The sequence below is a fragment of the Meles meles genome, chromosome 3, assembly GCF_922984935.1.
Source record: "Meles meles chromosome 3, mMelMel3.1 paternal haplotype, whole genome shotgun sequence".
Taxonomy (NCBI): Eukaryota; Metazoa; Chordata; class Mammalia; order Carnivora; family Mustelidae; genus Meles; species Meles meles.
Genome location: NC_060068.1, coordinates 58,283,155 through 58,301,646, shown reverse-complemented (window position 1 = coordinate 58,301,646; position 18,492 = coordinate 58,283,155). Strand labels below are relative to the sequence as shown.

Sequence of the window (18,492 nt, the reverse complement as noted above, 5' to 3'; positions counted from 1 at the left end):
TTGTTCTTTCATGACAGAGTCAAAGGAGCACTGGACTGAGAGTAAGGACACCATTCTTCTAGTCTCATTTTCACCACAAATTGCATAACTATGGGCAAATTCTTAAATGTCTCAGAGCCTTAATTTATTCTTCTGAAAAGAGGAAAGTTGGTCTATGTGATCTGTATTGTCCCTGCTTTAGTTTTTGTTTTTATAAATGATCTCAGTATTACGTGGATAATATTGTGGGTATAATCATATACACATATAATTATATGTATAACACAGTATTTCTGTCCTTCTACATCTTGCCACATATTTCTACATATTCTTTCTACAGCATTTTCCATAAAATCTTCCATCAATTCTCAATTACCCACAATACTATGTCATATTTTCATTTAAATGTTTTAACCACTATTTTTCATTGTTGATGCAACATAATTATGTCCCAAATGGAGATAAATGCTGGGAGAAAAGGAATTACCAGAGTTATAAGTATGATTTCATCATAACTTATGTTGGTAATAGGCTTTACATGGACAGAAAAAAATTTATGTATTTTACTATACTCTATTAAACATATGTTCATGATCCTATGCTGTATTTTAAATAAATATGACATACTCCTGAAAGTTATATTTGGGGTTTTTTGTGTGTGTTTTTTTAAAGATTTTATTTATTTATTTGACAGAGAGAAAGAGATCTCAAGTAGGTGGAGAGGCAGGCAGAGAGAGAGGGGGAAGCAGTCTCCCCGCTAGCAGAGAACCCAATGCGGTGCTCAATCCTAGGAACTCTGAGATCATGACCTGAGCCGAAGGCAGAGGCTTAACCCACTGAGCCACCCAGGCACCCCTAAAGTTATATTTGTAGTAGAATATAGAATAGAATTGGAAACAACAGTTAACCAATTAGGTAAGTGAAAAGAAAGCCACTATTTTCTTACGTGATATATAAACAATACTACATATTAAATATTAGAAAACAGCTTTTATCAATGACAATTAAATAGTTTTCCATGACATTTAAATTAATTCTTTTCTACGTACATACTGTGAGTACACCAATAGCACTAATGAAAAAATAACCAACAGTCACCAATGAATTAAGAAAAAGAGCATACCTAATAATCGAAGCAGCATAAACTGTATTCCCAATGCTAGGGACCGCTGCCTGTGATGAACACACCTGGAGATATCAAATACATGTTAAACCAAAAGTGGCTGTATAGTATATTTACTCTTTGAGCAAATTTATATTTATACCAGATTAGCATTTCTAGATTAAAGTAAATGTTATATGCATGAAATAAACTATTTGTAACAGCTCATATACAGTTCAACCTTTTGGAACTATAAAAGAAGAAAAATGACATGTGAACTAAAACACTACAAATACAAGTAACACCAAAAGGGTCAGATAAAGTTTAACAAATGTATTGAATATGTATGAATTGTAACAAATATAAAAAAGAAAGGATATTTATTAGTAAGACTTATTTTTAACTATTCCCTTAAGTCACAAGCAAATAATTCCTACTCTAACTTACTAACTTTGAGATAGAAGTCATACCTACAGGATAAGGTACAAATGTGAGTGAATGTAAAACAGTGGCTGAGGCTCAATCTTATTTTAAGCAATGGTTATCAAAGATGAATGAAATGTGATTCTGGCACATAAGAGTTAGATAGGAGAAAAGAGATCACCATGCAGTTGAAAGGTAATGCAGATAATTTTCCAAAAGTGAAGTTTAAAAAAAAAATTTTCTCAATTCTCTAAATGATTCCAAAGTCCACATAAGACAATCTTAACAGACAACTTAATAGTTTTCGACTGAATCTCTAAAATTTCCAGTTGACAAAACATTTTGTGAAAAGACAGTACCGGGGAACAAAAACTGAAGAGTAAAAAAGCTAGAGTTTGTTAGGAAAGACATAGAAAGGCTGATGAACTTAAGAAAGGGCAGACAGTTGGGACGCCTGGGTGGCTCAGTTGGTTAAGCGGCTGCCTTCGACTCAGGTCATGATCCCAGCATCCTGGGATGGAGTCCCACATTGGGGACTCCCTGCAGAGCAAGGAGCCTACTTCTCCCTCTGCCACTCTGTCTGCCTGTGCTGTCTCTCTCTCTCTCTTTAAAAAAAGAAAAAAAAAGAAAGGGCAGACAGAAAATATTTTTATCAAGTGATGTAGAATGAGAAGAGCAACTTGAATGAAGCTCAGAAACTACTAAGAGCCGGGGGGCGGTTAGCTTCTCATCCAGCAGAGCACTGTTTACAGGACAGCTGAATACCACGACACCTACTGTGTAAGGTCGGATTCTGTCATTCGGATTCTGCACAGGTGTAATGCACTGTATCTCCATCATACTCAAACACAGTCCAACAACTTCAACTGAAGCCTCACGAAAGAGGCAGAGAAACAGAAGTCAAGTACATTCCAGATAGGTTATATTAAGACATTGTCACATACATGATCATATTTAAACCTCATTCCTCTGGGGTTCAATGAAGTAGCTTTTCCAGGCCATGGAACTAATGATTTTATGAGAACCAAATTAAGATTGGAACCAGTGGTTAAGAGAAGCCCAGCTGAACCCTTGAGTCCATATTCTTTTCAACTACCACGTCTTAGGGATGGCAAATTTCACAATATAATACATACCTTAGGATGGACACAGTGATGGGAGTACCAGCCATAAATGTAAAGATAATCGTAGCAAACAAAACGCCAAGGAAAATGGGCAACTTTGCACATCGATTTTCACATTTTCCAGCTTTAGCTTCAAGATCAAAATTTGCCAGAGTAGGTGTCATTTCTGTATTCTTTGCAATACAGGAACAGTTGTAATAAACCTAGAAATATTAGACAAGAAAATATTCAAAGTACTTAAATTGAAAACATATTTTTAAAGATCTATTTATTTGAGAGAGAGAGAGAGAGTACAACAGGAGAAGGAACAAAAGAATAGGGAGAGAGAGAAAATCCTCAGTCTCCCCGCCGACCACAGATCCCAACATAGGGCTCCATCCTAGAACCCTGGAATCACAACGTGGGCCAAAATCCAGAGTCAGCCACTTAATCGACTAGGCCATCCAGGCGCCCCTCTCAAGAACATATTTTATCGTTTTAAGTTAGGTGCTCTCTAGAGATGGCAAACATTTTACATAGTCTTAACCTGTACACAACAAATAATGCTGAGAAAGAGTAATTAACTCTTGTCATATTTATGGTCTGTATTTGAGTTTTGTGTTCACTGATTCAAATCATAACCTACTATGGACTATGACTTATAAAATAAATTGACAAGAATAGAACAATTACCAGATCTCATATTCTAGACTACTTTTAATGGATCGTAATTGTTCAAAGAGTTTTCTAATACAGAAGGCAAAGCAGCATGTAGGGTGACAATGTCACTCTCCGCGTTAGTTGGGAAGGACAAACACTGTAATTTCAACAAGCCCCACAGTAAAATCAAGTAATATATTACAAGCCTCTAGGGGGAAAAAAATGCCACTTTCAACTAAAGACTACTACAACTTTTCTAAACTTTTTGTAATTGCTTTACTGAAAGGAAACTATATGCCTTCTAAGATGACATATGTATGACAATAAAAAACTAGAAGGTATTACTTCATTATCCTGAAGCCTATTTCATATGTAAATGTAAGATATTAACTGCTTAATATAAATATACATATAAATTAATAATATAAAGTATTAAAAGGTAACATGTTAAAAGATCACAAGTATCACTTTTATAGGAAAAGAACTGAGAGCTTAAAAAGTTTGTAAGGCATAATTATTTTTTAAAGGTTTTTTACACCTCAATTCTAATCTTACTATAAATCTTTTTACAAGTTTAGGGCCTCAATAAAGTGAGAGTAAAGCCAAAGAAATCAAAGAGAAATGGTTCCTTCACTATTCTGAAGGCCAGAAACCTTTTCTAAGTGCTAAAGGCAATCTAAAGCCACTGGCACTGATTCAGGATGTCCAAATACGCAGATGACTCTCCCAAAATGGAATTTTACGTATTCAGCAACTGGATATATAAAATAATAAATACATCCTTTTAAAATTTTTAGAGAAAAGTATTTTCTACCTCAAAGTAATTTTACACCTCTCTTACATAAAAATACATACAATTTTGTTTGCACTATAACTATACCTAGCTGTCAGTCAATATCTGTTTTGTTGTTTGGGTCACTAGTGTAAAATATAAGGCTAATATTTTTGTGAGCAAATGTACATAGGTATTTATTATATTATTAACAATGTATTTTGCCTATTTGAAACATGACATTAAGAAAAAAAAATCCTGTGAAAAAATGAGTTGTTACATGGACTAAATGGACATGAGAAAGCCAGAATGAATAGAAAACATGGAAGTCAAAATAATCAGTTTTTCCTAAATAACCCCTAGAAGATTAATTTGCTAGTTAAGATGGTAATTACAGTATTTGGAGAAAGACATAAATATCAAATTAGTCATATCAATATAATCCATACCAATTAAAATGTGCTCTGGCTATTAGATTTCTTTTCTTTTGGGAGGGGGTTATGTATGCGGGGTAGTATTTGTGTCTAATATTTTTAGTTATGTGAGTAAAACCCTACAAATATCTCCTTGTTGTAATCTTTTTCTAAGTAGAGTTAGTCAATAACACTTCTTAATCATATTTTAGACACAAGAAAATAATACCTCTATATCTGCCTCTCAAAGGAACATTTAGCTACCTTACGCTTATTTCTGACTCTGTAATATGCATCATGCTCACTGGCGGAATTCGATTCCTTGTAACTGACACAAACACGTAATTTTCTCAATCTGTTTTGAAACTAAAGCAATCCCAGGTGTCTACTGGTTTGAAAATGTCTACTGTTGAAGTCAACAGACTTGAGACCTCAAAAATCTTCCTGATCCCTTTTATTTTTCAGAGACACCTAATGGTAATGATCTACTTAGTTTAACCCAAGGATTAACACTGCACATATGGCATCCACGTCTATTAGGTCTACCATGCGTCACCACAGACATTTCTTCTGCCACATTTTTCAATGTTCTTAGATGATCATTTAAAAAATCTATAAGCTAGGTAATACGAAAAAAATGTACATTGTTTCTCATATTCTTACACTTCCTTCAGGAAGATCAAATCCTAGTATGTTCAGACAAACTTCTACTGTATTTATTATACATAAGACCATTAAAGCTATGTATGTATATGTACATGAATATACACAGATTTGTGTACGTATTTATGAACAATACAAATGTATATAACCCCCCCCCCCCACACACACACACATCCATGTTGGTCTTAGAAGAAATCTAAAGTAATATTATGGGTCATTTCAATTATCTATTTCTACTTATTTATATAGAAATCTTTTCTTACAATCTTAAACTTCTCTTTATATGGGAAAATGAATGCCATTTCATTATTCTCCATTTCAAATATTCAAGACTGTGCTGTTTTATCATATAATTCTTACATATCTTATTCATTGTGATGTCTTATATCTTAGTATATATTTCCCTCAGGTCTTCTTAAAGTTATCACATTATCTATTAATGCATAACATATGTACTATAAATAATCTGAACGTTATTTTTGCCCCAAACGCTTAAATTTAGCTAAGATGAAATCCAATAAAATTGGGGAAATTGGAGGGGGAGATGAACAATGAAAGACTGTGGACTCTGAGAAACAAACTGAGAATTTTGTAGGGGAGGGGGTGGGGAGTTGTGTGAGCCTGGTGGTGGGCATTAAGGAGGACACGTATTGCATGGAGCACTGGGTATAATGCATAAACAATGAATCTTGGAACACTGAAAAAAAAATAAAATAAAATTACAAAAAAAATAAAACAGCTCACCAACCATAATAAAAAAATTCTATTGGATTCTCTTAAACCATTTAACTGTTAAAAAAATCCTATCTAGGTAAACTAATATGAATTTTAATCTAGAAGTAAAAGTAAATTTCTTTTGAGAATTAATGATATGAGTATTTTAAAATGAACTCATGGTACATCAAATAAAAGCCACAAATATTTATTATGCTTCTATTATTATATACATGGTATTTAGTACGAATAGACATTCTCTGACTTCTAGGGGCAAAAAGTATGGCTGAGAAAAAAATAAAACTATAAAAATGTAAATATTTCACTACTATCAGAAGTAATGTTACAAAGATGAATGTGAATAACTGAAAAATTGATTTTTTCACATTTAGTGTGTCTGAGATATAAAGGAAGAAGAGTCTTTTTCAGCTGGAGTGCTCAGGGACTTAAAATATATACACAGAGGGGTGCTTGAGTGGCTCAGTGGGTTAAAGCCTCTGCCTTCGGATCGGGTCATGATCCCAGGGTCCTGGGATTGAGGCCCGCATCGGGATCTATGCTCAGCAGGGAGCCTGCCCCCCAACTCTCTCTCTGCTTGTCTCTCTGCCTACTTGTGATCTCTGTCTGTCAAATAAATAAATAAAATCTGTAAATAAATAAATATAATACATATATAGTTAAAGTAAGAATGCTTCGCGTGAACTCTACCCTCTTAACAAATTTAAAGCGTACATTATTATTGATAATAGGTGCAATGTTGTACAACAGATCTCTAGAGTTATTCATCTAACTAGACTGAAACTTTGTGTCTGGCTTCTGAACGAAGGAGTGGCACAAGCAACGAAGATCAAGCCCTACATAATTCTACTGGAGGGATAAAGATGGCTATCCATACATATACAAACACACAGCCTCATTAAAGCAAAGTAGAAGACACAAGTTACCTTTAGATGTCTTTTTGAAATATAATTTTTACAACCTGCAAAGCAGGGAGAAAAATACTGGATTCCATCTCCTCCACAGACAGGATAATAATAAGATCGCAGGCAGTTACAATTGCTATTACAAGGAGCAGTCAAGTTTCCCAGTTTTCCTGTCCTGTCGACAAGAAATGAAATAAGGTCAAATTACCTATGTTATAACTTCTAATGAACAGTTCAGAAGCATTGCTATATCTTGCCATTCAACCAATTATTTACTTGCTCAACACATATTTAATTACTTAATGAATAAAACAAACAAAATATCTGCCTTTTCACATAAAATTTAATTTCTTATGGGAGAGAGAGAGGCAGTATAAATACTTAAATAATGTATGTCAGTGAGAAGAAAAATAGGCAGGGTAAGCAAATAAAATAAAGTTTCTCCTTTGGCACTAGATTATTTTTTCAAGAGGTGGCAGGGAAGGGAGGGATGATTTTGTGGATTGTAGGATGTTTAGCAGCATCTCTGGTCCCTACACACTAGATGCCAGTAACATCCCTCAGTTACAACAACCAAAAGGTCTGCAGACACTACCAAATTCCTCTGGGGTGTTGGCAAAATTTTAAAACTTAGAAGGATGAATAAAATAATGGTATTCAACATAGTCATTTTATCAGTGGGAAAACTAGGGCCCCAAGAGATGATGTTACTTTTCTGTCTTTTCCAAAATCCTGGTTCCCAGGCTCAGTTGTGCTCCATACTGCTTCTTAATAGGATGCAATATCTTTGGTAAGGTAAAGGGTTACTTTAAACAAAGACATTTCTCCAGTTCTTACTTACTCATTCACTCAACCAATAAACATTGAGCAAATGCTGGGCCCTATGTTAGGTATCAGGAATACAAAGCTGAATAAGGTCCTCAAAGATTTCACAGTCTAGGAGCAGAGATGGACACAGATAATTAGACACTGACATGGTTGAGTAGTTACAGGTATTTACAGAGTGTACTTTAGAAGCACTGAAGAAGGTCAAGGCAAAGTCCAGGTGAGTGTCTTTAGGAGCTTCTCTCTGAGCGAGTCTTAAATGATGAGTAACAGTTGGATAAGTGGGAAATGTTGTAGGGTACTTCAGAGAAGCTGGTACAAAGGGGTAAGGGGGGGAAATAGCATCTTCTATGGACAAATATGAATGATGCCTGAGGCAGTGAATGATCGGAAATATAGTTGGAGGGGTCAGGGACCAGATTATTGGGGGCTCTAACCTATTTTTGAAAAGTAATCAAAGTAGTTTTACACTGGGAAGTGATACCGTCAAAAGCACATGGTAAAGAAAGAATGCCAGTAGTGATACGGGGTAATGAATTTATTTTTTTTTAAAGATTTTGTTGGCGTAGAGTTTTTATTTATTTATTTGACAGAGAGATCACAAGTAGGCAGAGAGGCAGGCAGAGAGAGAGGGAAGCAGGCTCCCCACTGAGCAGAGAGCCCAATGCAGGGCTCGATCCCAGGACACTGAGATCATGACCTGAGCGGAAGGCAGAGGCTTTAACCCACTGAGCCACCCAGGCACCCCTGGGGTAATTAATTTAAAGGAAGGAGACAAATTACAATATCCCAGGCAGTAAGTTATGACAATAGACAATATGTAGCAGAACGAAACTAGAACATTTGATTAAAAGAGACAGATTTGAAAAACATCCTGGATGTAGAATCATCCAAAAGATGGGATGCACGATTTGGTATTTTAAGATGGGAACAGGATGAAACAGCTGAGAGTGACTTCTATTGTCTAACTTGGTGTTTTGCAGTTTTATACACATTGAGGTTAAGAGTCTTAAAATTTGGTGAAGAAATCTGGCCTGCAGCTGGATATTTTAATATCATTTGCATAGAGATGTGGCTGGTGCCATGATAATTATAAGATCAGCCATATGAGGAGCATAGAGTGAGAGGAGTACAGAGTACTCTCAGGAGTCCGCTTATGTCATGAATACACAGTGAGCTCCAATTATGTGCTAGACTCTACTTTAAGTGATGGAAATAAATCTAAAAGAAATAAAGAGAGACAAAGATAGAGATAGAGAAAGGGAGGGAGGAAGAAAGGGAAAAGGCCAGCAGGGGTGGACAGAAGGAAAGGGATAATAAAACCCCTCTTCATAGAAACCGTGAAGCTAACTTCCTTGCAATGGAGGTCAAAATCAGTAAATGAGTGCTTTATCTAAAGATCAGAAGGTATTAACTGCTATATTAGAAAGCGAGAGTATGTAAGGGGTAGGTGGAGAATAAGGAGCTCATGAAAGAAACAGACTAAAGGATACAAAACAAATTGGAAGCAAATCAGGGGGAAGTTTGAAGGAAAAGTGATCAAAGAGTAAACTCTAAATAATTTGTCACTCTGCCTGGAGTCTCTTCTGCTAGATTCCTTTATCAAGCACTCTTTTACTCACAAGGAAAACCATTTTGGTATTCCTACAACTAGCTTACTGTCTAGGTTCACAAGTACAGCGACGAGAAAAATCCCTTCAATCCTAGAAACAGCCTTTATACATTTTCTTTTAAATTTTTTTAAAATTTATTTATTTATTTATTTATTTATTTGTCAGAGAGAGAGAGAGAGAGTGAGCGAGCACACAAGCAGGCAGTGGCAGGCAGAGGCGGAGAGAGAAGCAGGCTGCCGGCCGAGCAAGGAGCCCGATGTAGGGCTCGAGCCCAGCACCCTGGGATCATGACCTGAGCCAAAGGCAGAGGCTTAACCAACTGAGCCACCCAGGTGTCCCGAGCCTCTATACATTTTTAAACTTAAATTTTCCAATATATAATTCTCAAACTACCAATGACTACTGAGAACATGAAAACATAAAACTGTATGATGAGAACTTCAGTAGAAAGAGAGAAATGCAGCATGTATTCCTTACTTTCAAGGCTATATAAGCCACTGAAGCCTACATATTTTATAAAGATGTACTGTCTGAGATAACTATTATTAGGAAACTATTATTAGGAAAATAACCAATGCTTGCAAAGTTTATTAAAGGGTCTTAATATACACATAGTATTTTTAAAAATATAAAATATTTTAAATTATAAAATTTTTGAGTATTTAAAACATATGTGCATGTGTATAAATGCACACATTCATATATATAAGTAACACATTGGTCACAAATAGAATTTAAATGTTAATTTCTTATTCAAATCCAAACTATTCTATAATTAGGCCTCTACCATAAGCAAAGATTTCCCTAAACCTATTACAACATCCTAATAGGTATGCTTCTTTAAAGTGCTGTTTCATATAAGCAAAGAAATTCTAGCTAGAGACCAGATAGATAAAAAATACTATGTGTACTTACTACAGTATTTCATATTTTATGAGGTTCTAAGTTTAAAGTAAAACAAAAATCACCACCACCAACACTTATTGCCAAAACAGACCCAAACTGCCTGTAGATTGTTAAGGCAGTAAGAGAATTATGGAAGTTTTAATAATTAACAGATTCTAGAAATGACGGTCTCCTTCAACTGCTTGCTGTGCCCACATTAAACATTTAAGAATGAATTTATGTAGATTATAAATACTAATAATATCCCTTGAAATAATCAGTATTGTTGATTTTAAGTTTATTATATATATTTAAGCTTATTTTATACACACACACACACACACACACACACACACACACACATATAGCTATTTGACAGGGTTTGAAATGAACTTACTGATAAGCCTAACTCATTAATTCATAATCAAAACAGCAGTTTTTAGCCAGCTGTGATTACATGGCAAGGGCAAAAACTCACATTGCCTCACTCTACTAGAAACTCTACATTTTCATAACTTCTTTCTTCCACTAAGCTTCTTAGTCTGTTCTTCTTTCCAAATACACTTTTTCATATACATATGTTTCTTGGATGAGACTATACTAACTAGCTGCCCATGCCATGTACATTTTAATATGCAGCACACAGAGCTAAAACTGAGAATTTGGGACCACAGAGACAAAACAATCTGACAATGTCTCACCTCCTTTGTGACATTAAACTCTGTCTCTATCTATATTTATATCTAAACACACACACACCCCTCCAGCTGACACCTTCTCACTTGTCTTCCTTCCTGTCCATAGGCTAAGGACAACTTGACTGGTAGTAACTCATGTTTAAGGTTGAAAAATATCAAATAGATTCACATCTACATCATTTATTTTTCAAGGTGATTAACTAGTGTTAAGCTTTCTAGAACTTTCTGTTCTTCTGAAAGGAACATACAAAAAAAACAAGTAGTTTCTCGGGATACACTTGGGCAAAGTCTGTAGGTGTGAAAGGTCTGCGGAGCTCACCTCTATCCACCTTTTGATATTTCCAGGTACTTTTTTATTTATAGGCACATGACCTAAGTCCATTCAAACTGGTAACTGAACGTAGCCTTTACTTTCTAGCATTCATCGCTAACATATTCCCTTTGCCTCTCTCTCTTCTCAGAGCTCTTTTTATCCTTAAAGGATATTTAAGCCCATACCCTTCCTGAATCTTATTAAATGAAACTGAAAAGCTCTCTTTCTTTTGAATTTCATAGCCCTCTGTATGTCTCCCATTACCTAATGCATTGTTCATTTACCATTTTGTTTCCCAGTCTCTCCGGCTACATTGTAAACTTCTTTAGAATACAGATTCTGTCATAAAGGTCAGCCAGAGGATGTAGTCAACAAATGTTGAATAAACGTAATGGAACTGAACTGAACATTGCTCAGCATCTCAATGCAGACAGAAATGAACAGAAGCTACAAATTTTAATCGCTACTGGCAAACTCATCCAAACAAAGTACATTCTGTTTAGGTTATCGCAATGCCATATTCTGCAAAACTGTGGAGTTCTTGACCTGGATGGAGTAACAGTTCCCTCATCAGCCTCAAACACATGCAATGAAACAAAGCAGCAGGCTATAAATGCACCACTGTGCAATGCCCTCCTGCCTGATTCCCTAACTCACGGTTTAGGATTTCAAAACCAAACAAACAAGGCAAAGAAAGATAAAATGATCACACCACTTATAAGTGAAAACATATTTACAGGTCAGAACAAGAAGAAGTCATTTATTTCTCTACGATAAACATGAACTCCTATAGGAGAAACATACATACATAACATACATACATAAGAAACAGTAATCATTACTATAACCTCGGACTACCTCCATTTTAATTTCTCTCCTACTAGACTATTTTCAACCTACCTAATACATGAATTTCATCATAGGGAGTCACCTCTATTTTTAAAGACTTAAATCAATAGCAACATAAAATGTGAAATTCTCCCTAGGACGTGAATCCCTTCCGGGGATTCAAAATTCTGTTATATTCATCTCTGTATCCCTGAACATAGTACCCAGGATGGAATAGATGCTTCTTAAAATTGCTCTCCGAATAAATACCCAACATTTAGTAAGATGTCAATTATCTAAATGAAACAAAACAAACCTACATTTTTTTATAGAAGAAAGTTTTCCAATTTAAAAAAAAAGACAATCTTTCATTATTTGACTAAAGAAAGCAAATACTTAGAAATATGCACATTGTGTAGGTAGGAGTGATTCCATCATACTAAATGGGAAGAGGAAGTAAAAAGGACATGCTGATGAAAGAACTGGGCAAGAGCGCCAGGGTGGCTCAGTTGGTTGGGCGACTGCCCTCGGCTCAGGTCATGATCCCAGAGTCCTGGGATCAAGTCCTGCATCGGGGCTCCCAGCTCCATGGGGAGTCTGTTTTTCCCTCTGACCTTCTCTCCTCTCATGCTCTTTCTCTCTCTCAAATAAATACATAAAATCTTTAAAAAAAAAAAAAAGAACAGTTGTAATTATTTCAATAAAGAACAGATGTAATTATTATTTAAAAAAAGAAATATGCATATTGTTTATTACCCTGATATTAATACCAAAAACACTGAAATATATTTACCCATTATATAATTCAGACACACCAGCGAATGGCTCATTTTCACAGTTGGCATAAACAAATACAAAACTCAGCGCAAACGCAACTAAAGATGTGAGCAAAGCAAACTTCATTGAGTTTTTACATGTCATTTTGAGCTTTGAAACAAGGATACCACCTAAAATCTGACCGAGAGCAGCTCCAGGAATTAAAACAGCCCCTGATGAGAAAAAAAAACAAAACACAGAAAGTAAGAACACATACAAGTGTACTCAGTTACTCATATGACAACTGGAACAAGTATTGTTTTAACATACGACTTGCTATCACGTGATTTAGAAACCTATGAATAAAATAATAGTTATGTCAAGAGATTAATAAAATTAATATGCTGAATATTAAGATCAGCAAATTTCTCTTTAGCTACACAACTTCTGTATTTCTCATTCATACAACAGACTACTATCAGAAAATCAGAAACTCGTATCAAAATCAGTAGAGTTTAAATTTTTAAAAGTGCGGCTATCCAGAGTATACACTATTCTAAGAAGCACTTAATGTGGTAAAGTACAATTATTAGATTAAACTCGAATAAAGAGGAAAGTGATTTACCTGCAAGGGTGGCTGCAAAGCTGGAAGACAATCCAAACTGATTTTCTATAAATTTAGGTAAAAATGTAGCAAACCCAGTAGTAATTAAGGCTTCCGAAGACGTTGAAATAACTAAACACATAAAGACAGCATTCCCCATCAAATTCTAAGGAAAAAATAAAGTTCATCAAATGAGTAACTATGATTATACTGCAAAATGAAGCATTAGAATAGCAGCATGATAAAATGACAAAACTTTAATAAATACAGCATATTTATAAAACTTCAGCATTTTCTCCAGTATAAAAGCATAAATATGGAATATTAATAGCTTTACATATATTACATTGAGAACACTGATATATGCAGGACCTAGAGAACTGACAGGTGATTCATTAAGAGGGTGACTGCCTTATCATATACAAAGACTGAGTAAAGCAGGTAAAAGCAGGCGTGGAAAGGTTCCCTTCCCCCATCTACTATAAATCTCCATATATTAAATCTACCCCTTGTCTGATTTATTTTACTGTGTTTTGAATTTCCATGTCTAATAAATGAACTTGACTACAAGCACAGATGAGAATGGTCTCACCAAATTGTACTGTTCCATGACTAAAGGACTCATTACCTAAGAACCTTGAGTAGTTATAGAGTAATTTTAAATGTGGATTGCTAGACTTCTCAGAATCTTTTCCATCTATCAGGGGAGAGTATAGAGATTAATAAAGCCAATTTATCTAATCATAAGGTGAAACCAAATTACAGTTCTAGAATATTAAATGCAAAAAAATTTCAGTCAAACAAAATACACACATGTACACACCCACACACAGGAGTAACAAAGGGGCAAGATAAGAGAGTTAGAAGTCAGATCCAGATGATCTAACATAAGAATAACAATAATGACAAAAGGAGAAAAAGTACCTGAATGAAAACATTCACTATTTTTTAAAAATATTAATAGCAGAGAATATTCAAATCCTCAGATTAAAAAAGATAATGGATTCCTGGCAAGGATTAATAAAAAACACATATAATTGAGGCATAACCTAACAAACTGCCTGAAATTGTGGAGGGCACGTATTGCATGGAGCACTGGGTATGGCGCATAAACAACGAATTCTAGTACACTGAAAAGTAATTTAAAAAAATAAAAAAAAATTGGGGGCGCCTGGGTGGCTCAGTGGGTTAAAGCCTCTGCCTTCGGCTCGGGTCATGATCCCAGGGTCCTGGGATCGAGCCCTGCAGTGGGCTCTCTGCTCAGCAGGGAGCCTGCTTACTCCTCTCTCTCTGCCTGCCTCTCTGCCTAGTTGTGATCTCTATCTGTCAAATAAATAAAATCTTTAAAAAATAAATAAATAAAAATAAATTTAAAAAAACAAAAAAAATTTTTAAAAGATACATGAAAAAATGTATAAATCTGTAAATGGAGATACGAAAGAATCACACTAACATAGAACCTCTCATACACAACACATTTAAGTAGAAAAGTGCAAGATAACACCCACAAACTTCTAGGACTAAAAGAATGTGATCTGACAGTGTCCATCCTGTCAGAAATATCATTTAATATTCAAGGATATTTAGATGGTATTCTGCCTGAGGAAAATTAGAAATCAAATATAATACTCAGAGAGATCTGAATCAGAATTGAGACCTCGAAGCATGAAACCGTAGGGATAAAAAAAAAAAAGCAGCAGGGAGTAATAACCCTTGATGGCATTATACATAAGAATTTGTAAAATAAATAAAGTTAGTATAAAATACAACAGTAGTTGGAATTAAAAATCATGAACAGTATCAGCAAAACACAAGAATTTGCCTGCATGGGAGAGAACAGAGAGTTGAAAGGTGGGATAAATGAAGTAAGAACATTTTAGGCTTTCATTTGAGGGGGAAATGAAAATAATTGGAAAGTATATAATTTCAAATCTTGAAAAGGTAAAATTATAAACTCCTATATGTATAAAACTTTAATGATGATAAATGGAAAGAATGAAGCAGACCATAATACTTGTTTCTTTAACCTCAAATCAAACCCAGGAACCACTAACAGCCACTTCTTCCACAACGTGAAAATATTGGTTTGACATTCTCAAATACAGTGCTTGCTTCGGCAGCACATATACTAAAATAGGAAAGACATTCTCAAATATATATTTACAATTCAGTGATAACTGATTGATCCATTCATTACATGAGGAAAATGGGAAGGAATAATGATTGGCTATGGCGCTAATGAGGGACCACTGAATATTAATATCGCCAATAAGAGAACTCATATTCTTTCAACCATACTACCCTGGAGTAGGTCTCCTTTACTCAAAGCATAATAAAAAAAAAATCTGAAATTATTTATTTATAAGAGCTATAACTATAGTAAATAGGCAAACAAAACGGCATCATGAAAATATCTGTGTATATGTATATATATGCATATATTTATTCATGTGTATATGTAATATACACATATGTAGCTATTGATATGTGGAGGAAGGTATGTGTGTGTGTACAGTGTTATTTTACCTTTAGAGCAGCTGGAAAATCTTTCCAACTTGTTCCAAAATTCTCCTCTGTGTGTTTTAAGGAACTATGTTTTTCCTGATGAGTCTGGCAAGTTCTTTCACTATGAATTTTTGCTGTACCTAAAAAATAGTAAATGTACTTGCTCCATCACTTCATTCTTCATTTTTTTAAATGCCTACTTTTTAACTGACACACAGTTCTACAAATATATAAATTCTGTAACATAAGAAGCCAGTTCCTCTATTTGTCAATCAAAATTGTACAAATTATTATGCATGTAATTTGCCCGGAGAGCTTGTTATTATTCCTATTAGGAAGGAAGTTCCAATCAATCTAGAAATTAAACTGAGACAATTTTGTTCCAATGACATATTTATTCCCTTTATTTACAAGTATCTTTTAAATTCTCTTCTTCCTTTAAAATGGATCTCTTTTTTATCCATTATATATTAAATGAAGTATATTTTCCTTTAGTCTCTTTAATCCTAACATGCTTTGCCGATGAAGTATTTACCATGTATTACCATGTCCCTTTGATTTTTAATAATGGCGCTGTGAATAAATCTGAGAAAACAGTCAATATATGGAATTATAAGTTTGATAGTCCAGGGTAGAAGGAAATCAATGAGTCCATCTATTTCTACTCTGTCAACTCTTCTTCTGCTCACTCTGGAAAGTTAATCATCTATCCTGTTACACATGACAGTAGAAAAAACTATTTACCTAATTTCTGCCTAGTAGAAAAATACTTTGACAGATAATGTATTTGAACTACATGATTATATACAAGCAAACTTGTACAGAGAAAGGAATGGATATTTTTTTCTATTAATCTTTTCTTTTCAGGCAAACTAATATTGAAATATGGTAAAAATGAGTACTACAGTATTACTTTGGTGAAACTGAAAAAAGTATTTGTAACTCTCATCAACAAATAACATCAATGATTTAAGGCAGATTGATGGTTAGTTAGTGAGGAACTGAATGCAAACTTATAGTTTGAAAGATCCTATACCTTGCATATACATAAAGCAAGATTCCAGATAATACACAGGAAACAAATTTATTATTAAGTATGTATGCAATAATATGTTAACATGTTATATGTTATAGTATTATATAGTACATATAATGATTAACATAGTTATTAATAATATATTATTAAGTATATATATATATATATAGTAAAAAAGTGAATACATGCAGTTTTACTGCTTTTATTAATTGGAAATAAAGGAAAAACGTGAGTAGTAAGAAAGCTACCCAAAACTGTCTTTTCAAAAAGACAAATATTCAAGTTTGCATAGATGGACAACAGAAATTCTATAAAACAATGAATTTTCCACGGTTCTTAGAAATTATAAGCAACCTTTGGCCTAGAATTGGAATAAAGCTCCTTGATTTTAGATAAAAATATGTTTACCTGGTAAGTGTTTTGGAAAGCATAAGAAAGGTATTATCAAAGACCAAGCAAAGAGCCAACATAGCAGAAATCCAATCCACCATGCTCCCAGCCATCGTGGATCATCTTCAGTGATAGCTATGCTATAGGACAGAAAAACAAAATATAAAAGTCAACTCTACCTTGTTCATTAAAACGCAGTTACGGTAAGTATATACTTTGTAATTCAAGTGCATATCTAAGGAAGTGTATTATAATACCCAACATTTTAAGTTGAGTCATTGTGATCAATCAGACGACAGAGAGCAGGCCTAAATGAGAGCTGGAAGAATAATGGTTTACAAAGTATTTCAAATGGCAATATGACACAGATGTGCAAGATATTTAATAGTAAATATAGGTATGCTGAATATCTGAAAGCATACGTAGAATTTCTGAACATTGTTTATCTAACTGGCTAAGTTTTTCTTCTCTACCATACTGAATACCTCTTACAGTAAATCACTGATCTGTGTTAAATGCCCATATACTGTGCTTCAATTAAGGCATACTTTTAAATGTAAGATTCATTTATTTTATTTATTTACTCATCTACTGAGGTATAATTGACATACAGTATTATATTAGTTTCACATATACAATATAATGATGTAGTATTTCTATATATTACAAAATGATCGCCACATTAAATCTATTTATTTAACATTGGTTACCATATAGTACGGAATTTTTTTTCTTGTTTTGAGAACTTAGATTTACTCTCTTGGCAACTTTCAAATATACAATCCAATATTACTAACTGCAGTTGCCATGTTGTGTATTACATCCCATGACTAAATTTTTACAAGCAGAGGTTTGTGCCTTTGACTCCTTTTACATATTTTACCCATTCCCCGCCCATAGTAACCACAAATTTGTTCTCTGTATCTATAAGCTTGTTTTTTTGTTTGTATGTTTTTTTAGATTCTACATACACATGAAATCATATAGTATTTGTTTTTCTCTGACTATAAAGTTCTTCTTAAAGTAATTTATTAACTGTATTTTATAATGATTCTCATAGTTTTACATCAAGTTTTCTCCCCCAAAATACCATTCCTACAACTCATGTAATTCTCCACTGAAATTAAAAACCTTTCTTAAAAACTCAGCTCTCTGCTTCAAGAACTTTCTCTGTACATCTTTTACATAGTCTCTAAAATATAACCTGGGACTAACAGCTCAAAGAACAAATCAGGTATCTATCACCACATTTTCTTATTCGTTACTCAGAGTCGCACAGAGGACTGT

The 18,492-nt window shown here is 34.2% G+C and overlaps 1 protein-coding gene across 1 annotated transcript in view; it reads right to left on the bottom strand.

Annotated features, from left to right (window-relative positions):
* Positions 1–18,492, bottom strand: part of SLCO4C1 (solute carrier organic anion transporter family member 4C1) — a 64,448-nt gene that overhangs the window by 9,630 nt on the left and 36,326 nt on the right. The window contains exons 5-11 of the mRNA XM_045998905.1: positions 17,224–17,345; positions 15,801–15,919; positions 13,296–13,440; positions 12,708–12,903; positions 6,774–6,927; positions 2,641–2,831; positions 1,103–1,167 (exon numbers count right to left, since the gene is read on the bottom strand). Coding sequence (XP_045854861.1) covers positions 1,103–1,167; positions 2,641–2,831; positions 6,774–6,927; positions 12,708–12,903; positions 13,296–13,440; positions 15,801–15,919; positions 17,224–17,345 — 992 coding nt within the window. The remainder of the gene's footprint in view (positions 1–1,102; positions 1,168–2,640; positions 2,832–6,773; positions 6,928–12,707; positions 12,904–13,295; positions 13,441–15,800; positions 15,920–17,223; positions 17,346–18,492) is intronic.